This window comes from Brassica napus, chromosome A3 (assembly GCF_020379485.1).
Source record: "Brassica napus cultivar Da-Ae chromosome A3, Da-Ae, whole genome shotgun sequence".
NCBI classification, from domain to species: domain Eukaryota; kingdom Viridiplantae; phylum Streptophyta; class Magnoliopsida; order Brassicales; family Brassicaceae; genus Brassica; species Brassica napus.
Window position 1 is genome coordinate 37321626 of NC_063436.1, and position 22878 is coordinate 37344503.

General features: G+C 31.0%; 1 protein-coding gene and 2 long non-coding RNA genes across 3 annotated transcripts; all 3 read right to left on the reverse strand.

The window, feature by feature from the left end:
- Positions 1 to 2541: 2541 nt before the first annotated feature.
- On the reverse strand, positions 2542 to 3290 carry LOC125607293. The gene is made up of 3 exons (XR_007338457.1): positions 3204 to 3290; positions 2662 to 3073; positions 2542 to 2573 (listed from the first exon to the last, which is right to left on the reverse strand). It is a non-coding gene; the product is annotated as an uncharacterized LOC125607293 (long non-coding RNA).
- Positions 3291 to 4850: 1560 nt separating this feature from the next.
- On the reverse strand, positions 4851 to 7609 carry LOC106375057. The gene is made up of 4 exons (XR_007338458.1): positions 7151 to 7609; positions 6021 to 7069; positions 5771 to 5933; positions 4851 to 5701 (listed from the first exon to the last, which is right to left on the reverse strand). It is a non-coding gene; the product is annotated as an uncharacterized LOC106375057 (long non-coding RNA).
- A 9457-nt stretch (positions 7610 to 17066) lies between these two features.
- LOC106442752 (WRKY transcription factor 6-like) lies at positions 17067 to 21118 on the reverse strand. The gene is made up of 6 exons (XM_013884405.3): positions 19985 to 21118; positions 19712 to 19801; positions 19461 to 19607; positions 19049 to 19366; positions 18849 to 18962; positions 17067 to 18506 (listed from the first exon to the last, which is right to left on the reverse strand). Exons 1-6 carry the CDS (start codon positions 20351 to 20353, stop codon positions 17853 to 17855), a joined length of 1692 nt encoding a protein of 563 aa, XP_013739859.1. The 5' UTR covers positions 20354 to 21118; the 3' UTR covers positions 17067 to 17852.
- Between the last annotated feature and the right edge of the window lie 1760 nt (positions 21119 to 22878).

The window sequence follows — 22878 nt, forward strand, 5'->3', positions numbered from 1 at the left end:
ATTGATAAAATGACTTTATATACCATACTTTCGACAATTAGTTACCATAAATAGTTATTAATAATATTATGTAAGTCATTTGGAATCCAAATTATTTATTTGAATTAATAAAATGGATTCATATACCATACTTTCGACAATTAGTTACCATAAATAGTTATTAATAATATTATGTAAGTCATTTGGAAAGTGATGTTAATTGGTCATTAAATTATGTTTTCCCTTGCAATTAGTATTCAATGGTACTTTCCTATTATAGTGGGATCGATGAATTAAATGATATATCGAAATTACAAAATAAGGTAAGTATTTAGAGGACTTTCCTTTTTAGTAGTGTCGATGGAAAAAATAAATCAAAAAGAAATTCTAAAAAATATTTAACAATAAACAAATATTCAATATAAAGTAAATTTAATTTTATTAATAATTTATAACATTCTGTAAATTGTTTTAAAATTATGATAAATTTATTCTTTAAACAACGATAAATAATTTAAAAATAATATTAATAAACATGTTTGAATTTTTTAATATTTAAAATAATTATTATATAATTATATTCGAATACAATTCATCAAGTAGAGTATAAAACAATTATAATTATCTTATATAAAATTTCGTTCATTATATTTTATAGTTTATAAATATTAAAAGTAATAAATAAAACATTATTAATCTTTCTATAATTTCGAGAATCAGTTTCCATAAATTGTTATTCTGTAGATTATATGGCAAGTGGTGTTAAATGATTTTAGACTTACCTTAAATTTTAGATCAAAATTAAATAAATAAAAATTAAAAATCATCGACCAATCAAATTATAACAATTTTCTTGAAACTTCACCTATGAACGACACGTCACCAGAAATCACTAAAGTGACTTTTCTTTTAATATATAGGGGGATATACCGACTTAATCATATTTTCCGTGTATGTTTTATTATAAAAATGATAATTATTTTCTTCCAAAATAATCTCGATAACCTTTATCTGAAAAAGGTTATGCATTAAACTCCTGTTTTTTTAATAATTTTCGATTTTTACTTCCTGTACAAAAAACCCATTGTTTGCACTACCTTGGGTTTATATCTACGATCTCTTTGCATGATTTTTTTTTGAAAAATGTTTAGTTAAAGAATCTACAAATTAATATACAAATAAGTTTTCATATTAAAAAATATAGTCTAATACTGTCTATACAAAAAAACGTCAAAAAATATATTTAATAGTATAGCAGCTACAAAATTATGGGCTTAAATACTATTCGGGCAATAAATTGGTTTTTAGTTGGGTATTACAAATGGGCTGAGCTTGTATTACTACCAATAAAATTTTAATAAGGGGGATCGGTTTGATAATAATGTTACGATTAGTAAAATTTCGGTTACATTTTTTGGTTTTTCAGTATTTCAAATGGGCTAACTTTGTATTTATGCCAATTTGAGCTTAATACAAAATCTATTCGGGCAATAAATTGGTTTTTAGTTGGGTATTACAAATGGGCTGAGCTTGTATTACTACCAATAAAATTCTAATAAGGGGGATCGGTTTGATAATAATGTTACGATTAGTAAAATTTCGGTTACATTTTTTGGTTTTTCAGTATTTCAAATGGGCTAACTTTGTATTTATGCCAATTTGAGCTTAATACAAAATCTATTGTCAGAACCAACCAAAGAACTCTCTGAATAAGGAATTTTACCAATGTAATGATTCTAAAACGTAAGCCCATTGGCATAAATACTAAATCAAAATTCTGAGCCAACCAAAGAAAAGGTTGTCTGGTTTAGATTGGAACATGATAAATTTTTTTTTTTCCAATTAAAAGCAAAAAACGAAGATGGTCGGACCAAATCTAAAACAAAACCAAAGACAAAGATACTCAGACAAAGTTTTAAAAAATGAAACAAAAACAAAGCCATAACACTATAAAGGACAGAAACTCATCAAAAAGAGACAGCTCACTCGCCCTTGAGTTTCTTTTGCGAGAGTTTATTGTTAACAGAGTGTTGATCCTCAAGGCAACTGTCGTCATCTTGTTCGCTTTTTCTTTTGGACAAAGGAGTTGCTGTAAAACCACCAGAACCAGAGGAAATATCATCTGCGGACTCCAACATTAATACCTGCAAGAAAAGATTTAATCGTATCACTATTATGCTCCTATAACAATCAAATTAATCGCACGTGTATATGGAAAATTACCGGGTTAGATTTAGGAGGCAAATCAGCAAATTCCTCAACCATTTCACAGTCATCAGTAGCCAATCGAACAACATACTGAGAACTCTTTCCTTTGATGTTATCAGCGTCAACTGAAATCTCAAAAAGGACTCTCTTACCAAAGAGATCGCTCACTGCTTCAGGTAAGAAGTCTTCATCTTCATTCTACAATTACATAGATAGCGGTGACCCAATATAATTTACTGTGTTAATTGATGTACAATGGAATTTAAAAATGTACCTCGTCATAGAGTTCAGCAGCAGAATGACGCACAATTGCTTGAGCATTAGCATCAAACAACAGAAAATTAGCCTCACCGGTATCGTCCTTGACATTGGCAATTAATTTGAACCTGAACAAATCCAAAGACAAAACGTCACAGACTATTTCAATGACGATCTACCTAACTGATATTTTAGTATATCTTACCCGGTCAATACCTGGAAATAACATCACTGTGTTCTTTGTCACACGTATTGCAGAAGAACAAGGGCCGGTCATCAGCATCAACATTGGTTGTAGGCATCACTTTTTTGTTATGGTATTTGCAACTTAGATATTGCCAGCCACGTTCAATATCAATTGTTTCAATGGTCCCCAGAGTAACAAAAGTGCCAACCTATTATTACTCAATGAGTATTTTTTAAAAGCGCTGATAACACATGGAGTATACAAATGTGTAAAAAATTCAAAAGCGAAGAGTATAGTCTATATACCACAGAGATATCAATGATCTCTCCGATGGTTAGCCTCTCATTAAGAACAAAAAACCTGGCACGAATAGAAGTAGCAGTACCAACAGACCATTGGCTACTATCGTTGTTCGTAAGAGCAAGTGAATCATCAGGGAGACTGCCAAATAAAATAATCACACTTTATGTTAAAACGTGTTTGTGAAAATGATGTTCAAAAATCAAAACAAACATCTATAAGTAGTGAACTTCTCCATAGGTTTCCATCCGGGTGAACATCGGATACGTACCTTGCTTTGAACTCCTCAATAAAATCAAGTGTTGGGTTGAGCAGGATATGGGTTGAATTATACCCGCTAGATATGGAGTACGCACCTACAAAGTATATTAAGATTATTAATATGTTATGCTCAGACACATTTTACACAAACCGGAAGAATATTATTTACCTTTCCACTCTTTAACAGAACAGAATCTGATCACATAAATAATCATGGTGGACATGTTACTCCTACTGTAATCGTATACTTGTTTAGCATAACTACCCCACAGAGTACACATCATCTTCACATTATTGTATAATATAAACTTAAGTTAAATACAGTTAATAGATGTTTTATTAGCAAAGTATAAATAAGATTAAAAATCTTTCACTTTACTTTGGGTCACGCAACTCAACCAAGAGCCTCATGTTGTCTTTTCCTTTTATTATTTTGTTTTCCAGAGAGCCGAAGTTAACTATTTGGCCAACCACATCTACATACCAAAAATAAGACTCAAATCAGAAACAGGTAGTAGTAAAGTGAAAGACTCTCTAACTGAGTAGAAACTAACTCACCAACCAAACAGCTATGGTCCAGATTTCCACCAAGAATATCAGAGAAGTCCGCGAAATACTTTTCGGGAACTGCACTTGGAAAATCATCAGCTATTCCAACAAATGTTGTGTGAAAGAAGCCAATTTTGTAAGGATGTGGCGTCGTACGGTATTCACCAGTAGCATCGTACACTTTGAACAACTGGAGGACAATCGCCTCTCCCTCCCGTAGCTTGTCATCGAATTTTTTGATGAGTTGTTCACCAACTGAAGCATGAATTCTTGTCCCCTAGAACAGAAAAATGAAGTCTTTATATACGCAGAATAATTATATAAACGATGGTTGAAAAAAAAAACATATTTAAAGTTACTTACTTCTTTATCAACAACCACCATTTCAATGGTGTTTCCTGATTCTTTGTTATAGTTTCTCCACAAGCGAAGAATCATAACTTCTATACGGGACGTATCTTTACGTGGTTTTAATTCTCTCACTAAAGAAACAATATTTTTTTTGTCTCGCACCATTGCCATTGTTCTTGTGAGAGCTGAATGTTTGTATTGAAGTTCCTTTCGGGTATGTCATATATATATTAAGCCGATTTATTTATCATATTAATGACCCCTAATAAAGATTGAAATCGTTTAAAGAAATATTTTAATTGTGTATTCTCCTAAATTGATTTGCATATGATATGATTTTAACTTGCGCAAGTAATATAATAAATACGAAGACAACTTCCACAAGTAATTGATTAGACTAATAAGGAAAGTTAGTAATAGGCAAATCTTGCGCAAGATGGGCTTAATATCTATCTAGTGATCTAATTATATGGGCTTAATATCTCATAATTAAGAAAACCAAAATTGAAAATCAGAAAACCAAAGGACCGGAACCAGAAAGGAATGAAACCGACTGAACAAACGGATTTGCATATGCTTTATGGAGAAGAGAAGGTTTACCTTATCTCTGACAGTATTATCCCATTAAGATCTTAATCATTCTGCAATTAGCAATGCAACAGGCCATTGGAATTGTTTTGTAAAGCTCAAAATAGTGCTAATGAAACAAAAAAACAAACTTTAAAATCAATCAATTAGATACAAAAGATTCAAAATGTAAATAAGCAAAATGTAATCAATTAAGAAACATATGTCGATTGGAATCAGTGTTATCCAACAATCTTTGTATCATAGCTTAAAAGTCGAATCCAATCAAAGGTATCAAAAAACGTTCGCATCATATCTTAAAAGTCGAATCTAATCAGAGAACAAAAAAAAAATTAAAATTCGGAGAGACTCGATAAACTTCACCTCGTCTGGTTGTCGATGCAATTAGCGATGGATAGGATTGAGCCTTTGTGTTATGAAGAACAAAACTCATCTGGTCGGACTGTCTTCATCAGATTGAAACCATCTCCCCCTTCATTTTGACACGCGATTGGAAAAAAAAAAGAAGAAAAAACTTCAGCAAAAACGGCTGCGTTTTTAATGACGCGGAAGGAATGAAAAAATAAATCAGAAAGAAAAATTACAAAAATTCAACTAATAGAATTATAACGTTTTTTCTGAGAAGCTCCCTATGAGTGCCACCTCAGCAGAAATCACTAAAGTGACTTCTCTTTTAATGTATAGGGGGATATTAATTTATCTCGTCATAGAAAGCTTGAAGAAAATTTTTACAACAACCCATAGAGTAAAATATGATACCAAAAGCTTAGTTTGTTTGACAAAAAAAAAAAAAAAAGCTTAGTTTTTTTAAATGACAATAACTGAAAGTAGAGTGACGGAAAGAGTGATCTGCAAGAATCACTGACGCATTTGGTGTTAGCAACTGTTTCCTTCCTCTTCCAAGCCCGCTGGATTTGGTTCATCATCCCATTTGTTTGACGCATTAGCTTGGTGGCTAGAAGATGCTGTAAGTAGTCCAGGTTCGATGTCACATCTTGTAGTTTGGTTGATGCTGCAAGTCTGAGTAACAATGGGGAAGTCAGTGGAAAAACGAATATGTTGAGTATTTTGAAACTTAGATTACCATACCTGTGGCTGAGTGCCAAAGAAGACATTTTCTCTGATTGCGTAGACGGTGAATGTATGATTGTGCTGGTTGTGATTGTAGGGTGACACGTATATGGAAGACAAAGTACTTGCCCTCAAGCTCCTGGAATCATTATGGTAGATCCTGGAAACCACCGCTAGGCATCTGTATAGGTATGTTGTTAGATGGAGATATTGAGTAGTCAATGTAATTATGAAACATTACACTGGTGTCGTTGCTGTGTAGAGTTACCTCTTGTAGAAAAAAGGCCATATGCATTTTCCTGGGTTAGTTTGTCATCTCATTGTTGACGACAACAAAAGTTGCGTTATCATTATTGTCTGCGACAGCTAGCTCAACACAGAACCTTGAAAGACAAAATGTCAAATGTCTAAAGCATATATATATATATATATATGAATGTAGTATCAGGAAATTAGTCGGTGTATATAATTTGAAGCTGAGAACACCGGTGATGTTGGAGGAAACACAAATGTAGCAGGGAAGTGCCCGTTTTATCCAACTTCCTGTTGCAGCCGGTGCATGGGACAAATGACCATCCATTTTGTTGGAAGACTCCAACAATCATAGCTTTACAGAGGAAATCTGCTTCATGTGTTTTAAAGAGAAAATAAACTTGATATTTAGTGCTCGTATTTTGAAGTTAGGAATTACAAACAATATATTCAGAAAGAACAATATAAATACTGAAGATTTAATTGTAAAAGCCATCTAAAAAGCCATATATTCAGAAAGAACAATATAATTACAAACTCTATTCATTACGTGAATCAGTATCATCAATCCCATTAACCGTAGAAGCTCTTTTTGGTTTCATAATCTACTTGCCTGGTCCATTGTGAGTTAATTATAACTGCTTCAGACCATACACATAAAGCATAGTACGATTATAGCAAACAGATTCACAGTAGCTTATGTTTTGGTAGACTGTTTTCCTCTGCCAATTGCAACACCAAATTATCTCTGTAGAATTAGAATCCATATAATTGTCTTACGGGACAACTGGAAGCTTGAAGACAAATATCTATGTTTTAAAAGAGATGAAAATACTTAAATATGATATACACAACTGCTCTGCTCCACCGGGATATGTAACACCACATTCGGTCAAACCATTCCTTTTCCCAACCTCCACAAACAGCCTCTTTCTTTCACACGCTCTCTCTCCTAATCTCTCCCTCAGTTCAGTAGCAGCCACAACTCCTACTCAACCACCATCTCCTTCGCCATTTCCATCGGAGACGAACTCTCCGACTCCACTCTCCCATAGCTCGATCCCACTACGGTGGTCTTAAACAGTCACCATCGATTATAGAAGAGAAACAACAGATCAGTGGTGATAGAAAAAAAGATCTCGTTACCTTTTATTCACTGTTTTTATGTTATGGGAATCCCAAAAGTGGAGAAGGCGACCGCAACAAACTGAGAAGTGCGACCAAGACAAAGTGAGTCGAACGTTGAGTGGCGGACATCGGCTTGAGAAACTGGAGCACCAGAGATCGAATTTTTGGAGGAGTTGGTATAACTGCGACGGCCAAGACTGTATTTGAGATGAAGGGATTCTGTGTTCCCCATGATGTTATAAATAGGAAGGAAGATACATTAATGGTTGACGGAGTTAAGATGGGGAGACGTAGAGTTTGGAGAAGATTCACTGCTTCATTGAAATCAAAGAGCTTTTTTTTTTGTTTCTCAGAGGAGACTGAGCCGATTAAAACCCAAATCTACATCAAGATGAAGATAACGAAAAGATCTGGTTTGACATCGAAGAGGACGATAATGGAGTAAGGGCTTTCGTGGGAAAATATCTTCTCGACCTTATTGGCCTAGTGTCACAATTAACATCATACTAGATTTGGATCCGCACAACCGTGCGGGTGTTAATTTTCATGCTTATATATATTTTACATAATTAGAATATATTTTTAAAGTTACTTATATATTTAAATATTTATATATAATTATTTTAAATATAACAATTTGATAGTTTTCATGCTGTAAGTTAATTGATTATTTCAAATCATCACATACATTTGTTATTTTTTATTATATACATTTTAAAATTATTTTTATTCAATTATTATGATCCTGATCCGTAATTTAAAGCGCTATATTTCCTTTATCAATATTTTTTTATGTTTATTCATTTAAGATAATAACTATATATATATATATAAGTTTAAGATAAGTTAATTTTATACATGAATTATATAATTTACTAATGTTAACCCGTTCTACCAACATATTATAATTCTAGCATAAATTTTTAATGTTTATGAAAATAAAATATATTTATTTATCAGTTTAAAATAATTTTATCATATTTAGTTAAATACAATGTTTTATTTTAAAATGATAGATATAACTATAAAATAGTAAAATTTGATATAATTTTTTTTCATTTTATAAAAGATAACTGAGTATAAATATATATATATATTAATCTATAATAACATTAACTTCATTACTAATTACAAAATTTGTGAAAATATTTATATACAATTTTTGATAATTACGATATTGTTATAATGTTTTTCAACACATTTGTTAAGAAAATTAACTATATATATTTATATTTTAAATTGAAAGATATCAAATTATACTATGATTTATGTAGTTAAAGGATTATATTTTAGCATTAAGGAAATACATTTAATAAAAAATTTAAATGATGATCTAAATAAAAATGGCACACATGAATCAAGGTGAGTTTGTTAACCAAACCAGGTTTTTAGGAGTCGATGTTATATTAGGAATGATATATTATTAATCTATATTATTAGTAATAAATGAATGATAACTGATTTCTAATGAGGGTCCATTTAAAAAAAAATCACACATGAATCACGGTTGTGACTTCTGTTTTAATATATAAGATATAGACTATAATTAGAAATTTTGAAGAAAATAGTATACAAATTTTTTTTATAATAAAATCTTAACTAATATTAATTTATAATAATATTAGAGTACTAATCACCAAATTAGTCAATGATTCATTTTATAATAATATTTAAAATATCTAATAAGATTTTGTAGATTTTTTTCTCAACATATTTTATAATTAAAAATAAGACAATTTTATAGTGCAATTAAGTTTAAATATTATTAATATTTTTTTTCAAAATATTTCCACATATTTTTTAGTGGAAATCTAGATCTCTACCCGCGCAACTGCGCAGATGTTTAATTTTATTTATTTTTATATAAATATTTTGTTTTCAATTCTACATTAGTATATATTAATATATATGAGTGTCTATCATTTTCTAAAACATAATAATTTTATCGTATATTTTTTGTATTGAATTGGTTGTTTCCAGATCATTTTTTTTTTAAAGATTGATAGTCATTTAGTTCCTATAATGTAGTAGACATATTATTTAGTTCCTATAATATAGAAACTGAGTTATTTAGATCTATAATAATGATAAGATTAGAATTAAATGTAACATGATTTTCTAGTAATAGGTCCATTAGGTCCATTTTTAAAAAAATCACACATGAATCAAGGTTGTGACTTCTCTTTTAATATATAAGATGTTATATTAGGAATGATATATTATTAATCTATATTATTATTAGTAATAAATGAATGATAACTGATTTCTAATGAGGGTCCATTTAAAAAAAAATCACACATGAATCAAGGTTGTGACTTCTGTTTTAATATATAAGATATAGACTATAATTAGAAATTTTGAAGAAAATAGTATACAAATTTTTTTTATTATAAAATCTTAACTAAGATTAATTTATAATAATATTAGAGTACTAATCACCAAATTAGTCAATGATTCATTTTATAATAATATTTAAAATATCTAATAAGATTTTGTAGATTTTTTTCTCAACATATTTTATAATTAAAAATAAGACAATTTTATAGTGCAATTTAGTTTAAATATTATTAATATTTTTTTTTCAAAATATTTCCACATATTTTTTAGTGGAAATCTAGATCTCTACCCGCGCAACTGCGCAGATGTTTAATTTTATTTATTTTTATATAAACATTTTGTTTTCAGTTCTACATTAGTATATATTAATATATATGAGTGTCTATCATTTTCTAAAACATAATAATTTTATCGTATATTTTTTGTATTGAATTGGTTGTTTCCAGATCATTTTTTTTTTTAAAGATTGATAGTCATTTAGTTCCTATAATGTAGTAGACATATTATTTAGTTCCTATAATATAGATTCTGAGTTATTTAGATCTAAAATAATGATAAGATTAGAATTAAATGTAACATGATTTTCTAGTAATAGGTCCATTAGATCCATTTTTAAAAAAATCACACATGAATCAAAGTTGTGACTTCTCTTTTAATATATAAGATTTAAACTAAAATAAAAGTTATCGGCCCATATCAAAAAACCACTCCAAGCAAAAACTTAAACGCAAAACGTTAACCGAATCCTAAAGACAAAACGCAATTTTAAAATGTGGGACCCACTTAATGCCTACGTGGACAGGTTTAAGAGAGAGCAAAAACTCTCCTATTATAATATAGACTAGGAGTTAATCCACGCTACGCACAGGGCTATTTTTATTTTCAAATATTAACCATATAGTTAGTTTTTTGAACGTTGTATTCTGAACAACAACAAATTCTGATTTGTATGTTTGTGTGAATACATATATCCTTATTTAGAAAACGATACATTTTCTGATAGATGTTTGATATAGTTTTTCCTTTCTTATATTGTATATTTACTTATTATTATTTTTTTCTTATATTGTAGGGCAATTCTCTCAAATAAACCTTTTAATTTTTGTCATAAAATAGAATTCAATAAGAAAAATGACCAAAATAGCCCATTTTGTTTTGAAAAAATTAATTTTTAATTTTTATTTTTAAAAATTTGAAACCCTATCCTCAAAACCCAATCCCTTAACTCTAAACCATAAGTTTATGTTAGTTAACCATAGGGTATAAATGTAGTTTTACGCTTTAATAAGATTTATTTTGGTCATTTTTCTCATTTATAGCTATTTTGTAACAAAAACTTAAAAGGGGCTATCATAGGAAATTTTTCAATATTGTATATTTATTTATTCTAATTTTCTTGCTTTTATATCAAATGATAATATTACGATAGATTTTTAATGTAATACTAGGTGGACCGCCCGCACGCATGTGCAGACATTAACATTAATATTAAATTGATAATTACATATTTACAACTATATAATACTTATGTTACATGTATGTGGTTAATATTAAAGATTCGATGTTACATATTGATATTTATACTATGTTCATATGAACAAAAAATACATTAGAACGTTTAGATTAAAAATTTCAGTGTTTCGTATAAACAATATAAGTTATGGAAAATACAAAGTACCTTAAGTCCATAAAGTAGAGAAACCAGACCTTAAGACCAAGGCTTCGAGTTTTGTCTAGATTAAGGTAAAACCAACACATCATATAAGATCATATTTCCATGTCTTGAGCGCCAGATCATCATGAAGAGTGCTCTCGATTTTATTAGCACCAACATCTTTACAGTCTATTGAAAGCACTATCCCATTAGATTCCACCTGTTGATTGAGAAAAACTGCAAACGAGTCAATCAAAATGTTAAAACATTGTAATCTCCATGAGAGAAGAAAGACTAAATAGGAATATAGATAGATAGATACTCACAAATGATTTGCTCTAGCACTCCTCATATCGTCATCAGAATTCAAATATATCTCACGGAAGAACTTGTTCAAAGCAGTGTCTCCTTCAAGCTTATCATCTTTCTATTCTTCTTCACTTCAGCTTCAAGCTTGTCATTCACCAATACTTTCTTGGAAGAATGATAAGCCGGTCTCATTGAAACCTCTGCACCATTACACAAACAAATAATATAAATTTTAAAATGTCAAGAGTCTGTGATTCAAACTTCTCATCAGATGAAACTAAATAAAAGAAAAAGGAAAGTAGAAAACATGTTTAAGAAATTCGGGGTTCGCAAAACTGCTGGTTGTTTGCCATGTTCAAGAGAGTCTCATGTAATTATCTCTGCTTTTAAAAGACTTTTCTCTTAATTTTGGTTGATATTACTTCATATCTGCACTTCACTACTGTTATCTGAATACACACCGCAAGGAAAAAAAAAGTCAATACAATGTGTACAACTCAGAACATGGCATTGTTTGAGTTTAAAAGGACGGCTTGGTAGTATCTAATAAAACGTATCATTTATATCTGATAAAGTGTATCCTTTAGATACATAACTCTTTGAACTGCTTATAGGTTAAGCATGATTATTCTGTTAGTTCAAAAAGTTTCAAAAGATTTAAAAGGAATGCTTGGTACTATCTAATAAAATGTATCCTTTAGATGTCAATTATTCAATTACATATGTAAACCAATTACCTTTCCCAACAATCTCGGTTTGAGATGATACGCTTTCTCTCTTGGAACATCAGTCACAATACTCAGATGCAAAATCACTAACATAATTGACACAATTTACATAGAAGTGTTTATCATGGAGGTGTGTTCTGAGAATGCATTATGCTTCAAACGATCACATTTAACACTAATCTTAAAACATCAGAAAAATATAATTGAGAAAAAACAAATATTTCACGCATAAACCCAATAAAAAAATCAGCCATAAAATATAAAAGAGAGATTTGAACCTGAGATTTATTATCATTGGTTTCATTGTAACAGCAGAGATGATTTACGGTTTTCTTCTCTAAGCCTTGAGTTAGAAAAGAGGTAATTCTAACAAAAATATTTAAAGATGTAAACAATCCCCAAAAGATAACAAATTATATAATTGATAGGACAACGTCAATGAGTTTCAAAGTTTTTAAGAAGCTTTGAGATTACCTTTGGCTCTCAGACGTACCGAAGAGGATCACGCACAATAAATAAATTGCACTTGATTAGCGTACACATCTTATATTATATTCTTGATAAGTGATTTAACTTTATAAAAAAAAAGAATTACCTTTTTCGAAAGGGATGATCAGTTCCTGAATAAACAGAGTCGTCTCTTTTTGTTAGTTGAATCACTACTGATGTAAAAATATAGATAGAGATACAACATTGAAAGGAAGAAAACAAAAATAAACGGAGAAGAAGAATCCCCCATAAAATTACCAGTAATGGTGTTTCCATCTATGACTTACTTATTTGATTATCATACACCTGCGCAAGATAACAAAAGTAGAATTTAAATAAGAACGATCAAAAACATGTGAAAACTTAAAAGATAGATGCGTGAAACTAATAGGGGTGGCGTGATATTTATATAGCAAATTAGTTTAAGTTTCTAAATGACCTAGTTTTCAAGAGAAGCTATAAGATAGAATATCCTCTAATAAATTTTAATTCAGCTATGAGATAGAATATCTTCTAATAAATTTTTTAAGATATTCTGGTTATAATATATACATAATTTTGGTAACTCAAATCTTGCTATATATATATATATTTAAATATTAAATGCATGATATTAGGAAAGAAGATATCTCGTCAGTTGATTGCAACTGGTTTTTAATAAAACAAATCCCACTATAAGGATTTAAATAATAGATAATAAGAAATAAGGAATTTTAACGTTAAAACCCCTCAACTAAATTTGTTTTGGGTAAAAACCCTCGAACTAAGTATTTAACGAAAACCCCGTAAACTAACTTTATTTAATTAATTAAACTCTAACAAGTAATAATTACCATTACTACCAGTAAATCTTTAGTTTAGAAGTTTCTACACTAAGTAAACATAGTTGAGGAATTTTACCATTAAAAATGAAAAAATTCAAAGTATTGTAATAGGAGGATAAATTATCAAAATACATTTTATAAATTAATGTATAAGCTTCTATAAATGACTTAGAACCTCTTATAATAATTTAAAACAACTGATAAGCCAATATAAAAATTTTTATAAATGTATTTATAATTTTATAAATGATTTATAAAGCATGCATTGAATTATTCGACATTAATAGTTATTATTATACTTTATATACAAATATAATTCTTTCTATACGAATATAAAATCATTATATCAATTCAAATAAACATTTTTGTTTATTATTTTTTGCAATTTATAAATATATAAAAATATTGATCGCATTATTACTCTTTCATAGTTTCAACAATTAGTTACCATAAATAATTATTTCTAATATTATGTAGATTATTTAGAAAGTGGTAATTGAATTATCCTTTCCTTTTAGATATAATTATATTAAATAAAATTAAAAATCATTGGTCAATCAAATTATAACAATTTGAAGAGTTCAATTATGATCAACACGTAATAAAAAATTACTTATGTGACTTCTCAATCAATATATAGTAGAATTTATATTTTTATAAATAATTTATAACATTATATAAATAATTTTAAAATTTTGATAAATTTATTCTGTAAACAATAATAAATAATTTAAAAATCATATTAATAAACATGTTTGGATTTTGTAATATTTAAAATAGTTATTATATAATTATATTCGAGTACAATTCATCAAGTAGAGTATAAAGCTATTATAATTATCTTATATAAAAATTCTTTCATTATATTTTATAGTTTATAAATATTAAAAGTAATAAATAAAACATTATTAATCTTTCTATAATTTCGAGAATTAGTTGCCATAAATTTTTATTTGTAATATTCTTTACATTATATGGCAAGTGATGTTAAATGTTTTTAGACTTATCTTAAATTTTTAGATCTAATTTAAATAAATAAAAATTAAAAACAATCGACCAATCAGATTATAACAATTTTTTTGAAACTGCACCTATGAACAACACGTCACTAGACCTCACTAAAGTAACTTCTCTTTTAATATATAGGGGGATTTATATTTCTTATATTGTATATTTGCTTATTATTTATTTAAATAAACATTTTCCATTTAACTATATATTTTCAGATAAATGTTTAATTTAGTTTTTACATTTTTATATTGTATATTTACTTACTGTTTATCTTTTCTTATTTTTTATATTTATCTAAATTTCTAGCTTTAATATCAATGATAATATTACGATATATATTTAATGTAATTTTTTTATTTCTTAGATATTATATTTACTTATTATTTATTCTTTTTTATATTTTATATTTAATTATTATAATATTTAACATTTATATTTACTTATTGTATTTTTAAATAATAAAAATGTAAAATAATATGTTTTTCAGATAGATGTTTAATGTAGTTTTTGTATTTCTTAATTGCGTTTTACCTATTTTTATTTTTCTTATATTGTATATTTACTTATTTTATCTTTTTACTTTTATATCAAATGGTAATATTATTTATAAATGTTTAATGTAAAATTTTTATTTCTTATATTGTATATTTACTTATAATTTATTTTACTGTATTTTTATTTCTCAGATTTGTTTTTATTTTGCTTATATAGTATATTTACTTATTTTAATATTACGATAGATGTTTAATATAATATTTAATTATTATATTGTATATTTACTTATTATTTATTTTACTGTACATTTTTTGAGAGAGATGTTTAATTTAGTTTTTTCATTTATTAACTGTATTTTACCTATTGTTTATTTTTCTTATATTGTATATTTACTTATTCTAATTTTCGTGCTTTTATATCAAATAATAATATTATAATAGATGTTTCATGTAAAATTTATGTTTCTTATATTGTATGATTATTTTTCTTATATTGTATATTTATTTATAAAAGTATTTGGAAGTAACAAAAATGTAAAATTCTACATTTTTCAATAGATGTTTAATGTAGTTGTTATATTTCTTATATTGTATATTTACTTTAAATTCTATATTTACTTATCTAACTATTTTTCTTTTAAATCAAATTGTAATATTACGATTTATGTTTAATGTGATATTTTTATTTCTTATATTTTATATTTACTTATTATTTATTTTATTATAGATTTTTAGATAGATGTCTAATGTATTATTTGTATTTCTTATATTGTATAATTACTTATTATTCATTTTTCTTATATTTTATATTTACTTATTCTAATATTATAATATATGTGTAATCTAATATTTTTATGTTGGATATTTAATTATTATTTATTTAACTATACATTTTTCAAATATATGTTTAATTTAGTTTTTCCATTTTTATATTGTATATTTACTTACTGTTTATCATTCTTATTTTGTATATTTATTTATTCTAAATTTTGTTGCTTTTATATCAATGATTATATTATGATATATAATTAGTGTAATATTTTTATTCCTTATATACTATATTTACTTAATATTTATTTTTTCTTATATTTTATATTAATTTTTCTTATATTACGATAATTTTATAATATAATATTTCTATTTTTATATTATGTATTTAGTTATTATTTATTTAACTGTACATTTTTCAGATAGATGTTTAATTTAGTTTTTTTTCAGTTTTTAATTGTATCAAATGATAAATTATGATTGATGTTTAATGTAATTATGATAGATGTTTATTGTAATATTTCTATTTTTTATATTGTATATTTACTTTTTATTTATTTTTCCTTATATTGTATATTTACTTATTATTGTTTAATATAATATTTTTATTTTTTATATTGTATATTTACTTATTATTTATTTTGCTTTATATATATATTTATTTTTTATTTTTTAATAATGACACGTGTCATCTTTTAGAAAAAGTTTTTTTTTCGCTGATTTGGACGCTCTATGGAGCCTCAAAAGCTCTCTTTAATTAGTATAGATACATTTTTCAGATAGATGTTTAATTTTGTTTTTTTTTTTTTTTAATTATATATTTACGTATTCTAATTTTCTTGCTTTTATATCAGATGATAAATTATGATAGATGTTTAATGTAATATTTCTATTTCTTATAATTGTATATTTACTTTTCATTTATTTTTTCTTATATTGTATATTTACATATTATTGTTTAATGTAATATTTATATTTCTTATGTTGTTTATTTACTTATTATTTATTTTTCTTTATATGTATATTTATTTTTTATTTTTTGTTAATGCCACGTGTCATTTTTTAGAATAAGTTTTTCCCGCTGATGTGGACGCTCTATGGAGCCTCAAAAGCTTCCTTTTATTAGTATAGATTACTGCAAGTTTGATACGAAGCAGAAGAAATATAAAACAATGAAATAAACTTTCTATTTCCTATTAATCCAATTCGAAAAAAATGAAGACTATAAAAAACAAACAAATTGTATGTGATATTTTTCTATTGATTTTTGTTGTTTCCTGTTGGAACTCGTTTTTGACAAAGTGGTGTGGACCATTTTTCCGATGGGTTTTTCGACGGAGACGTCTGTCGGAAAGACCGGAATTTGGGCACGATGTAATCGTCACCGTGAACACTATGAAATAGTGTATTTGCTGGTCAAAATCGAAGTTGTTTTGAATGAGAAATGGATGTCTAAAGTGAATGATATGAAAAGCTTGTAAAACTATTATTTGGTTAAATATAAAATTTAACAAATATTTCACTTTAGATAATTGGGTTTGAATTTAGATTTAATAAGTTGATTAGACTTTAATGTCAATTAATTTGTTTTAAATCTTATTCATAAAATATTTTTATATTTGGTTAAATATGAAATATAAACTCAATTAAAGTATATTGTTGGCTTTGATGTGGTCAATGCAACTTTATGACTTGATGTACTAACGTTTTTTAAATCGTAGAGATGGGAATCAATTTCCTTTATTGCTATTATGATTGTACGTTAGTCGACTCATTCAATTACATAACGTGTTTCATTCTTATTAAGTTATAAAAGGAGCACTTGTGTTTACTTGTGTACACACAGAGAAAACATACAATCCTCCATATTTCTTTTATCCTTTTCTTTGATTTTCTTTTGAGTCTGAGAGTATACACAAAACTAGTTTCGCCAGGCTTCTGATAGAGTGACGCAAATCAGAAGATTTTTTGCAGTTGTATTTTGGGACTCATTACGTTATCAAACCGTCGCACTACGGGACGTATTTTGAGTTAAGGAAAGAGATAATATCTCGCCTCTGCAGTTGAATCATCCTTTTCTTAATCTTTGGTATACTTTTATAAATTTTATTCTTTACAATATTCAGTTCTCCGTAGTTTATATAATACGGTCCTATCATTTCCTTCGCCTTCATGGTGTTTCGAACCATTAATCATAGAAGTAATAACGGCTGCAAGAGCTGCCGTGAAGTTCGGATCAGTGGTGAGTGCTGTTATTGTATTAGCCACAGCGTGCGGCTGCGAAAAGGCAGCTGATGGAGAACAACCGGAAAACTGCAACCCCGAGAACTTGGATTGGTTATACAATGCCTGACCTATTACATGAGGTAACATACTCGGGGGTATATTCGTCATTTGTTGTTGCTGTGGCCGCTGTATCAATGCGTTGTGGTGGTTGTTGTTGTTAGCGGCCGCTGTCGAAGGGGAGGAGTTGGAACCATTAGGAGATGGAGGTGAGTGGGTGAGGTCTAAGGTGACGGTAGGGAATGGAGCGGAGGCTGAGATTGTGGCCATGCTTGTCGAGCAAGGAAGAACAGCCCTAGCTAGTAAATTGGTAGGGTTCATCATCACATCGTGACTAGACATTGACCCGGATAGTAACATGTTAGCCGCGGCCGTGGTTGTTGAAGCCATCGCCACTGCTGCTGGCGGCAATGGATGGTTGTGGTTTCCCTCGTAGGTCGTTATCAGGATCGATCTGTCTTCCGCACAACGTTGAACCTATAAATATATATCATGAGGAAGAATACCATTAGCCCATCAGTCAAACACATATACTTTCGACATCTCTAATGAATTTACACAAGAAGTCACGAATCTAAAGGTATATTTTACCGAATTCTAAAACTAACTCAAATCTTTTGTTGCGTTCCGTCTTCGGTTCACAAAAATGCACACTTCCGGCTTGGAACCCAAATTATAACACATAAAGGACATTGATACAACCCATGAAGTTTCATGACAGTCTCCAAAAATAATTCGGAACTGTACCTAGCTAGCTAGCTTGTATTATGCTTATATGCATTTTATTGTTGAATACAAAAGTTATATATATATACGTACTTGTTTGCGAACGGGGCATCCCGTGATCATCGTACAACGGTAATAAGCCCGTGGACAAGGATTTCCTTTTGCCATCTTCTGGCCATACTTTCTCCATTGACATCCATCGCTTATCTATAAGAACATAATTACAAACTTAATTAGCGCGTATACTTTATTTTGTGATACAAGTGTAATTAATTTTTCCGTTAAGTACTTACCATAGGAGCTTCCGAGCGGGCACGAACGGAGACACGAGCTTTCCTCATGATAGCTTCTCCGGGTTGATCAAACGTACTATTATTCACTTTCTGAACTTTGTTAGACTCGGTTTCGGGGCTTTCTTCACGTCCAAGTCTCTTTCCGTCCCTAACCTCGTTATTACGCCTCTCGGCCGCAGAAGAACCGCCTGAACGAGTTCTATCTTCCGTTGAAGAATTTGACACATCCTCAGCCTCGCCAGGTGCTCTGGAAGGGACTAGATCGAGGAACTGCCTTGGTACTATAGTCTCCTCATGATTTTCAGTAGCCTCTATTGCCTAATAATACTGGTTTGTCAGTGTTGAATTAATTGTCTAATCATTTAGAGAAAATGCCATTTACTTGGGTTAACCCTCTCAATTATTTAATTACCTTGTTCTGTTGTTTTTGCTGCTGTTGCATTAATGAAACAATATGCATCTGAAGTGAAGTGTAACTATTGCTCGCTTGTGTAAGCAATTCTCTTAGCTTTTGGTTCTCTATGGTCACTTTCTTTAGCTCATCTTGTAACTTAATTGACTGTGATTAATATTTAAAATACAATATTAACTAAACCGGATTCATTCGCCTATAAACCAAAAAATATTGATTGCGAACGTGCTAGAAAATTAAATTACATTTACCTCATTTTTTGCACACTTATCTTCCATTTCGTAAGATTCTTCGTCGTCGGTCACTGATTGATCACTCCTGGTTCGAAGATTCAAACCGGTCTACTCAAAAATAAATTCACAAAATTAAAATTTGATGAATATTTCATAAATAGTAAATTTTGAAATCCGTATTTGACTTTCATATTATGTCGTAGACATTAACACAAACCTTTATGTTACAAGTTCGGTTTATCATTTAAATATCAATTATAGAATACGAGTTATTGATATTTTCAAACTTACATGTACGTCCGTTCGATCATCTTGTACCTCCTTTTTAACACAAAATCCAGCGTCCTCTAGGTAACAAACCCTAGATTTCTCGTCGGAGAAAAAATCTTCGCCGGGAACTGCACAATCGTTTTCACCGGCGACGCCACTCGATATATCATTATCTTGACGGTCACAGATACCAGAAAGACTCACTGGAAACCTAAAATCTCTGGCGGCGTTGGATATTTTGGTCTTGTTATCGTCAACGTCATCTCCAGTTGTAGACATCGTCAACGGAGTCGAGAGGCGGCGATGAGTATAATTTTTTTTGAAACGTTTAGGTATTACGAGATCGAGAGAAGATGAATCAAGAGTGAGACCAGACCATCCTATGTCCATAAATAGAAGAAAGAAGATCACGAGATTAACGAAAGGAGAAAGATTGTTAAAAGGTAGAGATGTAAAGATTTTTTTGGGTTTGGTTTAGAGAGAGAGAGAAAGAGATTGTGAAGTCTTCTGCCAGAACATTAGACTCTCCTATAAAAAGGGTTTGGGGCGTGGACCAATTTCTTCTTTCTGTTTGAACCGAGAACTGTCAACAAACTAGTGAATAAACGAGACGAGGACTCGTCAGTGGGGTTAGGAGAAGTCTTCATGCTGAGCTTGAACCGGATGGAGACGACTCGAAGAGAACGGTCAAGTGACGACTCTTCGGTCGAGTGAGGACTCGTCGGTTGAGTAAGGACTCGTCGGTCGAGTGACGACTCGTCGATCGATTGACGACTCATCGATCAAGTGACGAGAGAAAGATCTGCGCTTGAATGAACGAGACGAGGACTCGAAGAGAATAAGAAAAAGGTGTTTAATGATTATAGCTGCACCCGGCGAAGAGTTGCCTACGTACCCCGAAAGGGGATCAAGCCAATCGTAGTTCTACAACAAAGGATCACAAGTGCCTAGATAAAAGCATGTGGAGAGATGTTTCTCTCTCTAGAAGTAGAGAGAGATGAATGAGAGACCAAAAGAGAGTCCAAGAGCCAAGAGTCCAATCTCAAAGGAGGTTGGCTCCTTATTTATAGAAAGAAGTGGTCTAGGGTTTCCTAGTGAACCCCTTTCAAATGGGCTGAGCCCATTATCTTATAGGCCTTGTTGGGGACAAAGTCCATATCCAACAGTAAGCCCCCCAGTTCGTTGAGAGAGATGGAGTTGATCTCAATGAATTTTACGAAGAGGATTTATAAGAAAATGGACTCAGCGCTGAGTCGACACGTCAACTCCGCGAGGAGAGAGAGATCTGAGCGACTGCGAGAGATCGATCTGCACAGAGTAACCGCGAGAGATCGAGTCGTGCGACTGCGAGAGAACGACGCAGACGATTATCATGAATGGGCCGTCATGGTTAGATTACCATAGATGAAGTGTCATAGACGGACCGTCTCGGGCGAGCTGTCATCGACATACTTCTGATTCCGATCAGACTTCTTACTCCGGGATGGTTGCGCGAACGATCTGTGAGGACAGTGTTCTGAACCATCGGAGCAAGTTGCCATGGATGAAGTGTCAATCGACAAACTGCCAAAGACAAGTCGCCGTAGACATCATCATGAACGTATCGCCATGAGCGAACCATCATAATCAAATCGTCACGGGTGGACGTGTCTTCGCACAATCAAATCGTCATGGGAGGACGTGTCTTCGCAGTATCAAATCGTCACGGGAGGACGTGTCTTCGCAGTATCACGTCATGCTCGAGACTTACGAGCAATCCGAGTGACTGCAAGAGAGCGATCCGAGCCGAGTGACTGCGAGAGAGCGAGGCGAGTGACCGCAAAGAGCAAGTTGAGTGACCGCAAGAGTGCAACTGCGAGTGACCGCAAGAGTGCGAGTCGAGTGACCGGAAGAGTGGAACTGCGAGTGACCGCAAGAGTGCGAGTCGAGTGACCGCAAGAGTGCGAGTCGAGTGACCGCAAGGAGCGAGTCGAGTGACCGCAAGGAGCGAGTCGAGTGACCGTAAGAGTGCGAGTCGAGTGACCGCAAGAGTTGCGAGTCGAGTGACCGCGAGAAAGAGATCTGAGCAACTGCGAGAAAGAGATCTGAGCAACTGCGAGTCGTGCGGTGGGTCAACTTGAGAGTGCCAGTTGCCCTTCGACGAGTCGCTGAATTCTACTTTGAATATTGGGTTTAAACGATTTGTATTTGGCAATTTGTTCGATGTCTTGAATTAAACCGGAGAGTCGATGACTCGGTCTTATCAAATTTTAACACATCATGCCGTCAGTTCGAGTCCTCGATAACAGTTTAAATTTTCGAGGTTCGAAGACAATCGTTTATATTTCCGAGCAACAACGGTTTTCACTCGATCTTGAAGTAATCCTAAAAATTTTAGGTTGGCCAAGCCTGGCTTTAGAGGATTATAAAATGATTGAAAGTTGTCGTCTCGATCGCATGGGTCGGGACCGCGATACGACCGAAAATCCCTCGAGCATGTGTCTGATCAGGACATGCTCGTTAGTGGGTGCGAGTGCTAGTACGTTTGTCCGAGAGACAAGGTCGTGCTCGTGCGTAAGCATCGCTCAAAACAATTCGCGCTCCTACATGTTGGGAGATTGTTTTGTTATGTGACCGTGACCGTGAGAGCGAGTGAGTGGCCGCGAGAGATCGAGCCAAGCGACTGCGAGAGAACGCTCGTCGGTCGAGTGAGGACTCGTCTGTCGAAGTGATGACAGAACAGTCGTGTGGCGACAGAACAGTCAAGTGACTACAAAACGGTCGACTGAGGACTCGCCGGTCGAGTGAGGACTCTCCGGTCGAGTGACGACTCGTCGATCGAGTGACGACTCGTCGGTCAAGTGATGACTCGTCGGTCAAGTGACGAGAGAACGATCTGCACTGAGTGATAAGAGCGAGCGAGTGGCCGAAGAGTC

What these genes read in the sequence shown, in the direction of transcription:
- LOC106442752 (XM_013884405.3), bottom strand. Translation starts at nt 20,353, where the DNA reads ATGGACATAGGATGGTCTGGTCTCACTCTTGATTCATCTTCTCTCGAT. An exon ending in ATAAGTGTGCAAAAAATGAG is followed by an intron (nt 19,608 to 19,711) that starts GTAAATGTAATT and finishes TATTAATCACAG; the next exon opens with TCAATTAAGTTACAAGATGA. An exon ending in GATGCCCCGTTCGCAAACAA is followed by an intron (nt 18,507 to 18,848) that starts GTACGTATATAT and finishes ATATATTTATAG; the next exon opens with GTTCAACGTTGTGCGGAAGA.